This window comes from Quercus lobata, chromosome 5, assembly GCF_001633185.2.
Source record: "Quercus lobata isolate SW786 chromosome 5, ValleyOak3.0 Primary Assembly, whole genome shotgun sequence".
NCBI lineage: Eukaryota > Viridiplantae > Streptophyta > Magnoliopsida > Fagales > Fagaceae > Quercus > Quercus lobata.
In genome coordinates this window covers 78,523,829-78,541,360 of record NC_044908.1, presented here as the reverse complement: position 1 = coordinate 78,541,360, position 17,532 = coordinate 78,523,829, and the positions used below count along the sequence as shown (strand labels likewise).

The following is a 17,532-nucleotide window of genomic DNA, read 5'->3' as shown; positions in this document are numbered from 1 at the left end:
AAATTAAGAAATAATTTTGGAAAGAGTTTCAAGATAAGTCAATAACGTTCAAAAAGTTATTGATAAAATCCTACGGCTGAAGATTAGGATCCCTAAGGATCCCACGTCCAATCTCTCTCTAGGGTTTTTAAAAGTCTACTATAAAATAAGATTTTATAATATCATATTTAGCGGTTGGCCATCAGAACTACTGTGTGATACTGCAGTCTTCTGAAAACTCAAAAGAAATAGAGAGAGAGACGTGAATACCTTGGGAGGCAACACGCTTGGGTTGCTAAGAGAGGTACGCAATTTTATTCTATTTAGAATCCATGGTTGTGTGGTACAACGATCTTTAAATGAAAATATGATTTTGTTTTATATTGTTTCCGCAAAAGTTTTCAGTGGTATCAGAGCAAACCACAATTAATCATGGATTTTAAATTATTATTTGATATCAATATGTTTGCCGAGATATGTTTCCTACATGCCGTGATTGAAATACATATGTGATATGTTAAATGTTTTCATTCGGAAAAGTGGAGAACATCAATTAAAATATCTTGGCTTTGTGCGCCGTAGTAGTGTTGTAACCCTACAAATACTTTATAGATTAGGTTTCATAAATAGTCTCTTATGCCTTATAGATTGTATATTGCTTTTGTGCGCCGTAGCCTATACATGCTTTACAGATGGTCTTTTATGGTTTCATAGATTGTCTTTATGCTTTCTAGATTGTCTTTGATAGATTGTCTATTATGAACCTATTTGCATGTATATGTGCTTATCTGTGTAACCTATATTGGTATATATTGGTTCATTAACTCACCCTTTTATATTGATAAAATCTTGAGTATTAGAGAATTAAGGTATTGAATCTCAATTGGTGGGAGTTGTGTTAGACACATAAAGAATGATGTTTAGTGCATTGACTCACTTTACAGTTGCATCCCAGTGCTAATATATGTTAAGTGCTAAATAGGATAATTTTTATAGAATAATTCCTATGGCCTTCCATTGTCGGTGAATAAAGGTTCTATTAAATTAAAATTTTGTTGAAGCCAAAAGGATAGACTTGATTTTGGTTTAGTAGTTCCTCTTGTTTACTTCTTGGGAAGACAGGTGTGTGTATGACTGGTGGGAGTGTGGCTAAAATAGCAACATAATCATACTAGTACATATATCACACTTAGATAATGGTTTGCACTTATCCAAATAAACATGACCACTAAAATAGTGTAAAACATGTTTGATTTGGAGGCCAAAAGTAAATCGGGAGTCATAGATAAATTAAATAAAATTAGAAACATGAGATGAAATTATGATGAATAGTATCTATTTGCCTTTATATGGTGTGCACAGTATATTTCAAAAGAAATTATTGGAGCATGCAAGGTAAGGGTTCCCGATGCCCACTTCGAACTATTTATGAATATAATTGTTATATTCTGTTCTGGGAATCTATGATATTTTGTTCTTGTGGGAGGTACCATTAGTTATTCAAAAACCTGAATATGATGGATATATGTATGTGAAAATATTATTTTGTATTATTTTGCAAATTCATTATGACCAATTTTAATCCCTTAGCTAAGATTTTGGATGAAAATCGATTGTCTGGACCAAACTATGTAGATTGGAAAAGGAACCTAATCATTGTTCTCACTGCTGATAAGATAGCTCATGTCCTTAATACTGAGGCACCAGAACTTGCTTTAGCTGATGCCACTGAGGCGCAAAGAGATGCATTTAATAAGTGGCATGAGGCTGATGAAATGGCTAAATGCTACATAATGGCCTCTATGACCAATGTGTTGCAAAACAATGCCAAGGCCTAGTTACAGCACAAGATATGATGCTGCACCTCAAAGAGATGTTTGGAGAACAAAGCAGAAGTGCACGGCAAACTGCTATGAAAAATCTCATGTCCACCAAAATGGTGGAAGGAACTCCAGTTCGGGAACATGTCCTAAAGATGATTTCTTTCATCAATGAACTGGATATGCTTGGTGCAGAAATTGATAGTGAGACCCAAGTTGATGTGATCCTAGCATCTTTACCTGATTCTTTTAATCAGTTTATCATGAACTATAACATGAATAAGATGGTAGTGACATTGTCAGAGCTGCTCAATATGTTGAAAGCAGCTGAGGATCTCATCAAGAAAGAAAAGCCTACTGTAATGTTGGCTGAAAAATCTGATTCTTCTTTTAAGTTTAAGCCTAAGGGTAAGAACTTTAAGAGAAAAGGGTCTCAGTCATTCAATAAGGCTCAAGGTGACAAAGTGAATAAGGACACTGAGAAAAAGAAAGCAAAAGGAAATTGTTTCCATTGTGGTAAGCCTGGTCATTGGAAGAGAAACTGTCGCCATTATTTGGCTTCTCTGAAGAATGACAAACCTGCAGAAGGTATGCCTAATTTGCTCGTTATTGAAACAAATTTAATGGATGGTCCATTTGATTCTTGGTGTGTAGATTCTGGTACAATCTCACACATTTGCAATGTGTTGCAGGGGTTCAAGGAGACCCGAAGGCTAAATGAAGGGGAGGTGATCCTAAAGATGGGGACTGGTGCAACTGTTGCAGCCACTGCCATTGGAACCTTTTATTTAGAATTATCTTCTAGTAGAACTCTTGTTTTAGAAGATTGCTTATATGTGCCAGAAGTGCGAAGAAATTTAGTTTCAGTTTCAAAACTTGGTTGTTCAGGATATTCATTTCTTTTTACTTCTAAACTTGTTGTTAAGTTTAATAATAAATTTGTAACTTCTGGCATTTTACAAGATGGTCTTTATTTTTTGAGTTCTATTGATAATTCTATTAATTGTGTTGAGAATGATATTGCTACCAGTGTGTTATCTCTTAAAAGAAAAAGAGATGTTAATCCTACCTATTTGTGGCACTTAAGGCTTGGTCATATCAATATTGACCGAATCAATAGATTGGTAAGGGATGGGCCATTGAATCTTTTGAAGGTAGAGCCTTATCCAATTTGTGAGCCTTGCTTACAAGGGAAAATGACCAAAAGTCCCTTTACAGGAAAGGGAGCTAGAGCCACTGATGTATTAGGATTAATACACACTGATGTTTGTGGTCCTATGAATCACATGGCAAGAGGTGGTTTCTATTACTTCATTACTTTCATTGATGATTATTCTAGGTATGGCTATTTGTACCTAATGAAACATAAATCTGAATCCTTTGAAAAGTTCAAAGAATTTCGTAATGAGGTTGAGAAACAAGCTGGAAAATGCATAAAAGTTCTTCGCCCTGATAGAGGAGGAGAATACCTCTTGGATCAATTTAAGCAATATCTAAAGGAAAATGGGATTATTTCTCAATTGACTCCCCCTGCCACACCTCAACATAATGGTGTAGCTGAAAGAAGAAATAGAACCTTATTAGATATGGTTCGTTCTATGATGAGCATGTCAGAGTTGCCAATTTCATTTTGGGGTTATGCTTTGGAGACTGCTGTTTATTTATTAAATAGAGTCCCTACCAAATCAGTTCCTAATACCCCATATGAGTTATGGACTGGTAAGAAACCAAGTCTAAATCACTTAAAGATATGGGGTTGTCCAGCACATGTTAGAAAGTCTAATATGGATAAGCTAGGACTTAGGAGTGATAGATGTCTATTTGTTGGCTATCCCAAGATGTCTACTGGTTTCTATTTTTACAATCCTAGTGAGCAAAAAGTGTTTGTGAGCAGGAATGCTATTTTTCTTGAGGAAGATTATAGCCTAAATGAAAGTAGAGCAAAAGTTTCTCTTGATGAACAAATTGATAACCCAATGGCTGAGTTGAATGAGTATAATGAAGAGCAAGTAATAGTGCCTACTGAACCAAGCAAAATACAAGAAACTCGACGTAGTAAAAGGACTATCAGGCCTCCAGTTAGACTCACTTTGTTAAATGAGATTTATCTAATGGAGTCAGAGGAGCATGATAATGACCCTTTTACTTATCAAGAAGCAATGACTGATAAGGACGTTGAGAATTGGAAAAGGGCCATGGAATCAGAGATGGACTCAATGTATACCAACCAGGTCTGGACCTTAGTAGACAAACCAGAAGGTATTAAGCCTATTGGTTGTAAATGGGTCTACAAAAGGAAGATAGGACCTAATGGTAAGGTGGAGACCTATAAAGCTAGGCTAGTGGCAAAAGGGTATAATCAAAAGGCTGGAATTGATTATGAGGAAACTTTTTCGCCAGTAGCCATGCTAAAGTCCATAAGGATTCTATTGTCAATTGCTGCACATTATGATTATGAGATATGGCAAATGGATGTTAAAACAGCTTTCTTGAATGGACACATTCGAGAAGAAATTTTTATGGACCAGCCAGAAGGTTTCATATCTCATGGTCAAGAATCAAAAGTGTGCAAGTTGATGAGATCTATATACGGCCTAAAGCAAGCATCACGCAGTTGGAACATCCGTTTTGATGAGGCAATCAAATCGTTTGGTTTCTCACAAAATATGGATGAACCCTGTGTTTACAAAAAGGTTAGTGGGAGCACTATTACATTTTTAGTTCTTTATGTAGATGACATACTACTCATTGGCAATGATGTAGGAGCAATGTCATCTATAAAAATATGGTTATCTAGTCACTTTGCAATGAAAGATCTTGGTGAAGCGTCCTATATACTCGGAATCAAATTGTTTAGAGACCGAAAGAAAAGGTTATTGGGACTTTCACAAGTCAATTATATTGACAAGATATTGGCTAGGTTTAGCATGCAAGATTCCAAGAAAGGGTTTTCACCTTTTAGACATGGAATTCATCTCTCTAATCAAATGTGTCCTAAAACACAAGAAGAGAGAGAGAAAATGAGAAACTGTCCTTATGCTTCGGCTGTAGGAAGTCTCATGTACGCAATGCTTTGCACTAGGCCAGACATTTGTTATGCAGTGAGCATTGTGAGTAGATATCAATCCAATCCAGGTTCTGAGCATTGGACAGCAGTGAAATATATCCTCAAATATTTAAATAGGACCAAACATTATTTCTTGGTGTTTGGTGGTGAGGATTTGACTGTCCAAGGGTATACAGATTCTGATTTTCAATCTGATATTGATGATAGAAAATCAATTTCTGGATTTGTGTTCACTCTTGGCAAGGGAGCAATAAGTTGGAGAAGTTGCAAGCAAGATACTACTGCAGACTCTACTACAGAAGCAGAGTATATAGCTGCAAGTGAAGCTGCAAAGGAAGCTGTGTGGATTCGCAAGTTCATTCAAGAACTTGAAGTTGTTCCTTCTATTGAGTCACCCATTACTATCTATTGTGACAATAATGGGGCTATTGCAAATGCAGTAGAACCAAGGGCTCATCAAAGGACAAAACATATTGCACGTAAATATCACTTGATACGTGATATTATACAAAGAGGTGATGTAGCAATAACAAAGATTGCCTCTGCCAATAATGTTGCAGATCCACTCACAAAGGCATTGTCTCAAAAAGTGTTTGAGAAACATTTGGAAGCAATGGGTATTAAATACATGTATGATTGGTTTTGAGTGCAAGTGGGAGATTGTTAGAATTATGTGCCCTCAAAAACAATACTGTGCATTTTTATTTGATGATAAAATTCTATTTTCACATTCATAATTTTTATAGGTATATTTCATTGTTTAAATGTGGCATGTGATGTCACCTCTGTAGGAAAAATCATGTTAATGGTTAAGGAACCAAAGACAGGGAGTAATGATTTTTCATATATTATTAAATTGTTCTAGGCTGTGGATATTAATTGAATATTACCATTGAAGCCTACACTTGTTGTGCTGCTATATGATAGGATGATTTACTCCATCATTGAAGTAGTGACTTTAAGCAAACAAGTGGGTGTAATGTAACAAGTACATACACTGAATTGGATCTGATCAAGAACACCTTATGGAGTGATCATTGTTATTTAAAAGGTTGTTCTATCACAATTTTTCTATTGTCCTCAAACATGAGGGGTTTGTGTATATTTATTTATTATGCACATAACTTTGACAATGTCAACTGGTGATGCCAATTTTAAAGGCTATATACAGACACGTTGGGTTATGTATGTAATGAGTAAAATATATAAATGCTCAACAATGAATCCACCAGTCTCTAAAGAAGATAGTATATTCAGTTGATTTTCATATTGAAGTTGGACTCAAAACAAAACCGGCCGGTGACATTTTTCAAAAATGTTTTTTCATATATATATAATATTGTATATATATATATATATTTAAAGAGTTTTTATAAATATTTTGGAGTCCAATAGAAATTATGAAATCAAGAAATTAAGGGTCACATAAGCTAGGGACATAACAATGATATTTATCCAGTCCTAGTGGCTTGTGGGAATATAGTATGGTGGAAGGACATAGATATAAAATTGTATGAAATGGGACCTCATTTGTAAATCTCTAATCTTCAGGGGTCAATTGCAATGTGTTGATGGACATTATTGCAATATGTAGAAGTTCAGATATTTTCTTGATATGATTGAGAAAATTAAGAAATAATTTTGGAAAGAGTTTCAAGATAAGTCAATAACGTTCAAAAAGTTATTGATAAAATCCTACGGCTGAAGATTAGGATCCCTAAGGATCCCACGTCCAATCTCTCTCTAGGGTTTTTAAAAGTCTACTATAAAATAAGATTTTATAATATCATATTTAGCGGTTGGCCATCAGAACTACTGTGTGATACTGCAGTCTTCTGAAAACTCAAAAGAAATAGAGAGAGAGACGTGAATACCTTGGGAGGCAACACGCTTGGGTTGCTAAGAGAGGTACGCAATTTTATTCTATTTAGAATCCATGGTTGTGTGGTACAACGATCTTTAAATGAAAATATGATTTTGTTTTATATTGTTTCCGCAAAAGTTTTCAGTGGTATCAGAGCAAACCACAATTAATCATGGATTTTAAATTATTATTTGATATCAATATGTTTGCCGAGATATGTTTCCTACATGCCGTGATTGAAATACATATGTGATATGTTAAATGTTTTCATTCGGAAAAGTGGAGAACATCAATTAAAATATCTTGGCTTTGTGCGCCGTAGTAGTGTTGTAACCCTACAAATACTTTATAGATTAGGTTTCATAAATAGTCTCTTATGCCTTATAGATTGTATATTGCTTTTGTGCGCCGTAGCCTATACATGCTTTACAGATGGTCTTTTATGGTTTCATAGATTGTCTTTATGCTTTCTAGATTGTCTTTGATAGATTGTCTATTATGAACCTATTTGCATGTATATGTGCTTATCTGTGTAACCTATATTGGTATATATTGGTTCATTAACTCACCCTTTTATATTGATAAAATCTTGAGTATTAGAGAATTAAGGTATTGAATCTCAATTGGTGGGAGTTGTGTTAGACACATAAAGAATGATGTTTAGTGCATTGACTCACTTTACAGTTGCATCCCAGTGCTAATATATGTTAAGTGCTAAATAGGATAATTTTTATAGAATAATTCCTATGGCCTTCCATTGTCGGTGAATAAAGGTTCTATTAAATTAAAATTTTGTTGAAGCCAAAAGGATAGACTTGATTTTGGTTTAGTAGTTCCTCTTGTTTACTTCTTGGGAAGACAGGTGTGTGTATGACTGGTGGGAGTGTGGCTAAAATAGCAACATAATCATACTAGTACATATATCACACTTAGATAATGGTTTGCACTTATCCAAATAAACATGACCACTAAAATAGTGTAAAACATGTTTGATTTGGAGGCCAAAAGTAAATCGGGAGTCATAGATAAATTAAATAAAATTAGAAACATGAGATGAAATTATGATGAATAGTATCTATTTGCCTTTATATGGTGTGCACAGTATATTTCAAAAGAAATTATTGGAGCATGCAAGGTAAGGGTTCCCGATGCCCACTTCGAACTATTTATGAATATAATTGTTATATTCTGTTCTGGGAATCTATGATATTTTGTTCTTGTGGGAGGTACCATTAGTTATTCAAAAACCTGAATATGATGGATATATGTATGTGAAAATATTATTTTGTATTATTTTGCAAATTCATTATGACCAATTTTAATCCCTTAGCTAAGATTTTGGATGAAAATCGATTGTCTGGACCAAACTATGTAGATTGGAAAAGGAACCTAATCATTGTTCTCACTGCTGATAAGATAGCTCATGTCCTTAATACTGAGGCACCAGAACTTGCTTTAGCTGATGCCACTGAGGCGCAAAGAGATGCATTTAATAAGTGGCATGAGGCTGATGAAATGGCTAAATGCTACATAATGGCCTCTATGACCAATGTGTTGCAAAACAATGCCAAGGCCTAGTTACAGCACAAGATATGATGCTGCACCTCAAAGAGATGTTTGGAGAACAAAGCAGAAGTGCACGGCAAACTGCTATGAAAAATCTCATGTCCACCAAAATGGTGGAAGGAACTCCAGTTCGGGAACATGTCCTAAAGATGATTTCTTTCATCAATGAACTGGATATGCTTGGTGCAGAAATTGATAGTGAGACCCAAGTTGATGTGATCCTAGCATCTTTACCTGATTCTTTTAATCAGTTTATCATGAACTATAACATGAATAAGATGGTAGTGACATTGTCAGAGCTGCTCAATATGTTGAAAGCAGCTGAGGATCTCATCAAGAAAGAAAAGCCTACTGTAATGTTGGCTGAAAAATCTGATTCTTCTTTTAAGTTTAAGCCTAAGGGTAAGAACTTTAAGAGAAAAGGGTCTCAGTCATTCAATAAGGCTCAAGGTGACAAAGTGAATAAGGACACTGAGAAAAAGAAAGCAAAAGGAAATTGTTTCCATTGTGGTAAGCCTGGTCATTGGAAGAGAAACTGTCGCCATTATTTGGCTTCTCTGAAGAATGACAAACCTGCAGAAGGTATGCCTAATTTGCTCGTTTTTGAAACAAATTTAATGGATGGTCCATTTGATTCTTGGTGTGTAGATTCTGGTACAATCTCACACATTTGCAATGTGTTGCAGGGGTTCAAGGAGACCCGAAGGCTAAATGAAGGGGAGGTGATCCTAAAGATGGGGACTGGTGCAACTGTTGCAGCCACTGCCATTGGAACCTTTTATTTAGAATTATCTTCTAGTAGAACTCTTGTTTTAGAAGATTGCTTATATGTGCCAGAAGTGCGAAGAAATTTAGTTTCAGTTTCAAAACTTGGTTGTTCAGGATATTCATTTCTTTTTACTTCTAAACTTGTTGTTAAGTTTAATAATAAATTTGTAACTTCTGGCATTTTACAAGATGGTCTTTATTTTTTGAGTTCTATTGATAATTCTATTAATTGTGTTGAGAATGATATTGCTACCAGTGTGTTATCTCTTAAAAGAAAAAGAGATGTTAATCCTACCTATTTGTGGCACTTAAGGCTTGGTCATATCAATATTGACCGAATCAATAGATTGGTAAGGGATGGGCCATTGAATCTTTTGAAGGTAGAGCCTTATCCAATTTGTGAGCCTTGCTTACAAGGGAAAATGACCAAAAGTCCCTTTACAGGAAAGGGAGCTAGAGCCACTGATGTATTAGGATTAATACACACTGATGTTTGTGGTCCTATGAATCACATGGCAAGAGGTGGTTTCTATTACTTCATTACTTTCATTGATGATTATTCTAGGTATGGCTATTTGTACCTAATGAAACATAAATCTGAATCCTTTGAAAAGTTCAAAGAATTTCGTAATGAGGTTGAGAAACAAGCTGGAAAATGCATAAAAGTTCTTCGCCCTGATAGAGGAGGAGAATACCTCTTGGATCAATTTAAGCAATATCTAAAGGAAAATGGGATTATTTCTCAATTGACTCCCCCTGCCACACCTCAACATAATGGTGTAGCTGAAAGAAGAAATAGAACCTTATTAGATATGGTTCGTTCTATGATGAGCATGTCAGAGTTGCCAATTTCATTTTGGGGTTATACTTTGGAGACTGCTGTTTATTTATTAAATAGAGTCCCTACCAAATCAGTTCCTAATACCCCATATGAGTTATGGACTGGTAAGAAACCAAGTCTAAATCACTTAAAGATATGGGGTTGTCCAGCACATGTTAGAAAGTCTAATATGGATAAGCTAGGACTTAGGAGTGATAGATGTTTATTTGTTGGCTATCCCAAGATGTCTACTGGTTTCTATTTTTACAATCCTAGTGAGCAAAAAGTGTTTGTGAGCAGGAATGCTATTTTTCTTGAGGAAGATTATAGCCTAAATGAAAGTAGAGCAAAAGTTTCTCTTGATGAACAAATTGATAACCCAATGGCTGAGTTGAATGAGTATAATGAAGAGCAAGTAATAGTGCCTACTGAACCAAGCAAAATACAAGAAACTCGACGTAGTAAAAGGACTATCAGGCCTCCAGTTAGACTCACTTTGTTAAATGAGATTTATCTAATGGAGTCAGAGGAGCATGATAATGACCCTTTTACTTATCAAGAAGCAATGACTGATAAGGACGTTGAGAATTGGAAAAGGGTCATGGAATCAGAGATGGACTCAATGTATACCAACCAGGTCTGGACCTTAGTAGACAAACCAGAAGGTATTAAGCCTATTGGTTGTAAATGGGTCTACAAAAGGAAGATAGGACCTAATGGTAAGGTGGAGACCTATAAAGCTAGGCTAGTGGCAAAAGGGTATAATCAAAAGGCTGGAATTGATTATGAGGAAACTTTTTCGCCAGTAGCCATGCTAAAGTCCATAAGGATTCTATTGTCAATTGCTGCACATTATGATTATGAGATATGGCAAATGGATGTTAAAACAGCTTTCTTGAATGGACACATTCGAGAAGAAATTTTTATGGACCAGCCAGAAGGTTTCATATCTCATGGTCAAGAATCAAAAGTGTGCAAGTTGATGAGATCTATATACGGCCTAAAGCAAGCATCACGCAGTTGGAACATCCGTTTTGATGAGGCAATCAAATCGTTTGGTTTCTCACAAAATATGGATGAACCATGTGTTTACAAAAAGGTTAGTGGGAGCACTATTACATTTTTAGTGCTTTATGTAGATGACATACTACTCATTGGCAATGATGTAGGAGCAATGTCATCTATAAAAATATGGTTATCTAGTCACTTTGCAATGAAAGATCTTGGTGAAGCGTCCTATATACTCGGAATCAAATTGTTTAGAGACCGAAAGAAAAGGTTATTGGGACTTTCACAAGTCAATTATATTGACAAGATATTGGCTAGGTTTAGCATGCAAGATTCCAAGAAAGGGTTTTCACCTTTTAGACATGGAATTCATCTCTCTAATCAAATGTGTCCTAAAACACAAGAAGAGAGAGAGAAAATGAGAAACTGTCCTTATGCTTCGGCTGTAGGAAGTCTCATGTACGCAATGCTTTGCACTAGGCCAGACATTTGTTATGCAGTGAGCATTGTGAGTAAATATCAATCCAATCCAGGTTCTGAGCATTGGACAGCAGTGAAACATATCCTCAAATATTTAAATAGGACCAAACATTATTTCTTGGTGTTTGGTGGTGAGGATTTGACTGTCCAAGGGTATACAGATTCTGATTTTCAATCTGATATTGATGATAGAAAATCAATTTCTGGATTTGTGTTCACTCTTGGCAAGGGAGCAATAAGTTGGAGAAGTTGCAAGCAAGATACTACTGCAGACTCTACTACAGAAGCAGAGTATATAGCTGCAAGTGAAGCTGCAAAGGAAGCTGTGTGGATTCGCAAGTTCATTCAAGAACTTGAAGTTGTTCCTTCTATTGAGTCACCCATTACTATCTATTGTGACAATAATGGGGCTATTGCAAATGTAGTAGAACCAAGGGCTCATCAAAGGACAAAACATATTGCACGTAAATATCACTTGATACGTGATATTATACAAAGAGGTGATGTAGCAATAACAAAGATTGCCTCTGCCAATAATGTTGCAGATCCACTCACAAAGGCATTGTCTCAAAAAGTGTTTGAGAAACATTTGGAAGCAATGGGTATTAAATACATGTATGATTGGTTTTGAGTGCAAGTGGGAGATTGTTAGAATTATGTGCCCTCAAAAACAATACTGTGCATTTTTATTTGATGATAAAATTCTATTTTCACATTCATAATTTTTATAGGTATATTTCATTGTTTAAATGTGGCATGTGATGTCACCTCTGTAGGAAAAATCATGTTAATGGTTAAAGAACCAAAGACAGGGAGTAATGATTTTTCATATATTATTAAATTGTTCTAGGCTGTGGATATTAATTGAATATTACCATTGAAGCCTACACTTGTTGTGCTGCTATATGATAGGATGATTTACTCCATCATTGAAGTAGTGACTTTAAGCAAACAAGTGGGTGTAATGTAACAAGTACATACACTGAATTGGATCCGATCGAGAACACCTTATGGAGTGATCATTGTTATTTAAAAGGTTGTTCTATCACAATTTTTCTATTGTCCTCAAACATGAGGGGTTTGTGTATATTTATTTATTATGCACATAACTTTGACAATGTCAACTGGTGATGCCAATTTTAAAGGCTATATACAGACACGTTGGGTTATGTATGTAATGAGTAAAATATATAAATGCTCAACAATGAATCCACCAGTCTCTAAAGAAGATAGTATATTCAGTTGATTTTCATATTGAAGTTGGACTCAAAACAAAACCGGCCGGTGACATTTTTCAAAAATGTTTTTTCATATATATATAATATTGTATATATATATATATATTTAAAGAGTTTTTATAAATATTTTGGAGTCCAATAGAAATTATGAAATCAAGAAATTAAGGGTCACATAAGCTAGGGACATAACAATGATATTTATCCAGTCCTAGTGGCTTGTGGGAATATAGTATGGTGGAAGGACATAGATATAAAATTGTATGAAATGGGACCTCATTTGTAAATCTCTAATCTTCAGGGGTCAATTGCAATGTGTTGATGGACATTATTGCAATATGTAGAAGTTCAGATATTTTCTTGATATGATTGAGAAAATTAAGAAATAATTTTGGAAAGAGTTTCAAGATAAGTCAATAACGTTCAAAAAGTTATTGATAAAATCCTACGGCTGAAGATTAGGATCCCTAAGGATCCCACGTCCAATCTCTCTCTAGGGTTTTTAAAAGTCTACTATAAAATAAGATTTTATAATATCATATTTAGCGGTTGGCCATCAGAACTACTGTGTGATACTGCAGTCTTCTGAAAACTCAAAAGAAATAGAGAGAGAGACGTGAATACCTTGGGAGGCAACACGCTTGGGTTGCTAAGAGAGGTACGCAATTTTATTCTATTTAGAATCCATGGTTGTGTGGTACAACGATCTTTAAATGAAAATATGATTTTGTTTTATATTGTTTCCGCAAAAGTTTTCAGTTTCAAGAGCGCTAGTGGTTGGTAGGGACTAACTTAACATTAGTTGTAAAAATAACAAAGACCAAATTGATTGTTGGAAAAAGTAAGGATCAAATTGAAAGTGACTCTAAAATGTAGAGACCAAAATAATAATTTCGTCTGATATTAATACAATAAACTTAATCCTACTGATTTAGAAAGACCCTACTAATACATGCACATGGATCTACCACTCATATCACTTTTATTAGTACTAATTAAAATATGACACCATAATTATAATTAAAAAATATATATGAAAATTTTTATTACGTGTCCTAGACATATTGAATCACGAATTGAGAAGATGATGAGATGATAGGAAAGAATTGGATGGATGGAGGTCATACAATGTGATACGTAGTTGTAGAGAGGGAAAATTCCCGACGTATCACAAGCTGACACGTCACATTATCAAGTCCACAAAATACAGCCAATTACAAGAGCACCATGTATTGTTGCTAGGTTTTGCTATCACTATTCAGAAGCCAATAGAAATTTGCCAAGTGTCATGCAAGAACCAATCACTCATCAACGCACGTGTAAGCGATGACTCAAGCAGCCTCGCACGTGTAAGCGATGACTCAAGCAATCCAGCACGTGTAAGCGATGACACAAGCGAACCAATCAGGCTGTGACATGTGTCACCAATCAAGTTTCGCCACGTGTCGCTCACCCACCCCAAAACTCCTATAAATAGAAGCCTTCCTGAGACATTTAGGAGGACGAGGATTCAGAGGACAGGATTCAGAAGTGAAAAAGCTCTGCTGGAATCAAGCCCTGAAGCCTCCAGGAACTTCAAGAACTTCAACCCCAAAATCGGAGAACATTCGAAGCAGAATCATTCAGATCATCTGCCTAGATCCTAAAATTTGCGGGAATCAAGCTCAAAGGTCCGAAAACATCAACAAATCATAAATCAGTGAAGCTCTACGGATTCAAGCCTCTAAAGCCCCGAAGAACTTCCACTACAAATCTTCAAATACAAAGAACATTCGAAACAGAATCATCCAAACTATCTGCCTAGATCTCAAAGTTCACTGGAATCAAGCTCAAAAGCCTCCAGAAACCTCAAACAACCACAAATCAGTGAAGCTCCACGGATTCAAGCCTCTAAAGCCCCGGAGAACTTCCACAACAAACTTTCGAAGACGACGAACACCCGAAGAACACACGAAGAACACGAAGAACACAAAGAACACGAAGAACAAAGAATTTCTAACAAGCTCATAGCCAGAGATTCATTGTAATTCTGTTCCAAAGATCTTCGATCCATTCCTCAACCAAATTGAAGGATATCTTGTGTTCAAAACAAAATCACATCACTACAAATCCAATCAACAAATCTTTTAAGGAGATCGAATCAGAGGATAACTCTTTTGTAATCACAGAGAATTGTACCACACAATCATCAATACAAATTCACATTTGTGAAATTATTTTACTTGTTCGACTTATTTCCAACCGAGAAATTTAGTCGCTTACAGTAGTAACAACACGTACATACGTAAACAATACAAACAGGGGTGGAGCAATAAAAATTTGTTTTGAGGGGCCAAGGCTAAACTATCATACTAATTTGCAATGCAAGAAAAATGTTGAGTGCCATATACATACATATCTTCGTGCATTAGTTTAGTCGAATTAACCAAGAATTTCCTATAATAATGTAAGATTTTTCTTAAAAATTGTTAATCAGTGTAATTCTTATTAGTATGCAAAACACTAACAAGACTAAATGACCAATTAAGCATCTTAAGGTCATTTTCCCCCAAAGTTTTTCCTATTCCTTTGAACTACCATAAGTCCATAACATTCATAAAAATTAAATACAAGTATAAAACAAAGCTAGACTAACATATAAAAGAAGACATAATACTAATAGATATCAAATATATCAAAATCTCACTAATCACTATAAGCAATCATTAAATAAATAAAATTTAAAATAGCTAAATTAGTCTACTACCCATGATGATTTGTTAATTGATTCAATAAATTAGAGGAAAAAATAAAATCATAAACTATAAATAAATAGAAATGAAAAAGTAGAAAAATAAGTTTTTACTAGGTGGAGGTGATGACAATGATAGTCAAAACTCGACCAACTCTTTGACAATTGATGGCAATGGAGTCAAATTGATTATAATGGAAAGAAGAAACAAAAGTTGAACACGCAGGTTGAATTTGAAAATCTATGTACGGGGATGTATAAAAAATAAAAATAAAAATAAAAATCTTCTGTCTCCTTAAAACTAGCTTTTGCTTAAAATCTTCCGGTTAAAAGTTAAAACTAGCTTTGCTTAAATTTATATTTTTTTAGGTCCCATAGCAAAGAAGGTTAGCTCCCATCTAGGTAGCTTATTTATTTCTTCACATGGGAATTGTCACTAGTCAAAAAGCATGGCCAAGAAGGAAAAACAAAGAGTATTTGTTTGCAGGTCCCACGCTATGTTTTTATGCACAAGTTTTACTGTGTCTCACTTTACTTTACCCTTTTTTATTTATGGCACTTCCAATAAAAAAAAAAACAATCAGCTTATTTTATTTATCTTTTATCTATAATATTTTCGTATAAAAATTAAATAAGTCATTTCCAAAAATCGATACTTGGTAAATTATAGACAATGCCACACGTATAGATCTAGCAACATTCATCACGTTTGAGGAGCAAGGTAGAGAAATTTGCTGTGAATAAATTGTAATAACCAGTAAAATCTGTCACACTGTGTACCAACCACCCTTCTGATAATTTGCTGTTGTGAGATTTATGGAAAATGGGAATGGAAAAACAAAAGCTTATTACGTAAGCTAAATTAACAGCTTGGCAGCGTAATGAGGGTAGGGAGTTTCAAATCATAAGGTCATAGTAAAACCATAAAAGCAAGTCAATGATAGAAAAGACTAAAATTTGTGACTTTGAAGTTTGAAAAGAAATTCGAGCCAGAAGTAATTATAGATTTCTAATACTAAAATTAATAAAAGAAAAATAAAATAAAAAAAGAAAGAGGAAGAAGCGTAAAACAATACTTAGGTGCTGTTTCTTAAGATCATAGTAAAACTATAAAAGCAAGTTAATGATAGAAAAGACTAAAATTTGTGACTTTGAAGTTTGAAAAGAAATTCGAGCCAAAAGTAATTCTAGATTTCTAATACTACATTAAAACAAAAAAAAAATTTAAAAAAATTTTAAAAAAAGGGAGTAAGAAGTGCAAAACTATACTTAGGTGTTGCTTATTAAGTTCTCATTTTAAAATTTTGTTATGTGAATTTTTTTTCTCAGGAAAGGAAAAAAGGAAGGGTATTTTTTAGTTGAGTAGCCACGTGACTGAATCTTAAAAGAAAAATCTAAAGAACAGTACCTAAAGTATTGTACCTAAGTTTTGTTATAAAAAAAAAAAAAAATCATAATTTTTGTATTATCTTACATAGTAGATTGTAATTGTTTGTTTTTTTTTACTTTCACATAGTGCATAGACTTGTTACTTTTTTTTTTTTTAATTACTCACAATTTATCACATGAATAACTGTAACAAAAATTATTTATTTTTTTTTTTAACTTGGTCCTAAAATACTTGTTTCACCAAGCAGGCAGTGGGGGAGCTCTTACAAAAATGAGCTGGGGAATTCTGAGGCGTTTGCCTCACTGCAACTTCCTTTGCCTTCGCTTCCTCCGCTTTCTTTTCCTTCACTTTTTCCCACTTGAAAGGTTAAAACCCTCTTAAGTATCTATCAAATCCTACATGCATTCAGTATCTGCATGCTTCAATGCTTGCATGGGATGAAGCTGAAGACCTTCGAAGACTACTTTATTCCTTGCATGCCAATTTGCCCAGCTTACCAATATTGCCCTTAAATCGAACTCATGTTGCTACCATTCACTTGACACCCCTTGAAATAGCAGCCATTTCTAAAAATTTCCGTTCACAAGGACCTAAACATTCCTAGACAAAGGGCAACTCCAAAGCACATGTATTGTTAACTCATCAGTCTGCTTGTAAATCCCACCCCTGGGTTCCACATATGCTCTTCGATTCCTTAGGTTCAGATAGAAGTGCTCCACATCAACTCGGAGTCTGACCTTCCAACCTCCCACCACCCTTTACCCAACTTACATATATGCATCAAATACCAAGACTTTGAAAAGC

At 34.8% G+C, this 17,532-nt stretch overlaps 2 protein-coding genes across 2 annotated transcripts; both read left to right on the top strand.

The window, feature by feature from the left end:
- Positions 1 to 2,009: 2,009 nt before the first annotated feature.
- Positions 2,010 to 3,054, top strand: LOC115989107. The gene is made up of 2 exons (XM_031112771.1): positions 2,010 to 2,387; positions 2,492 to 3,054. The coding sequence occupies exons 1-2, from the start codon at positions 2,063 to 2,065 to the stop codon at positions 2,518 to 2,520; spliced, it is 354 nt and encodes a 117-aa protein (XP_030968631.1). The 5' UTR covers positions 2,010 to 2,062; the 3' UTR covers positions 2,521 to 3,054.
- A 5,446-nt stretch (positions 3,055 to 8,500) lies between these two features.
- On the top strand, positions 8,501 to 9,545 carry LOC115989109. Its single transcript, XM_031112772.1, has 2 exons — positions 8,501 to 8,878; positions 8,983 to 9,545. Exons 1-2 carry the CDS (start codon positions 8,554 to 8,556, stop codon positions 9,009 to 9,011), a joined length of 354 nt encoding a protein of 117 aa, XP_030968632.1. The 5' UTR covers positions 8,501 to 8,553; the 3' UTR covers positions 9,012 to 9,545.
- Positions 9,546 to 17,532: the final 7,987 nt, after the last annotated feature.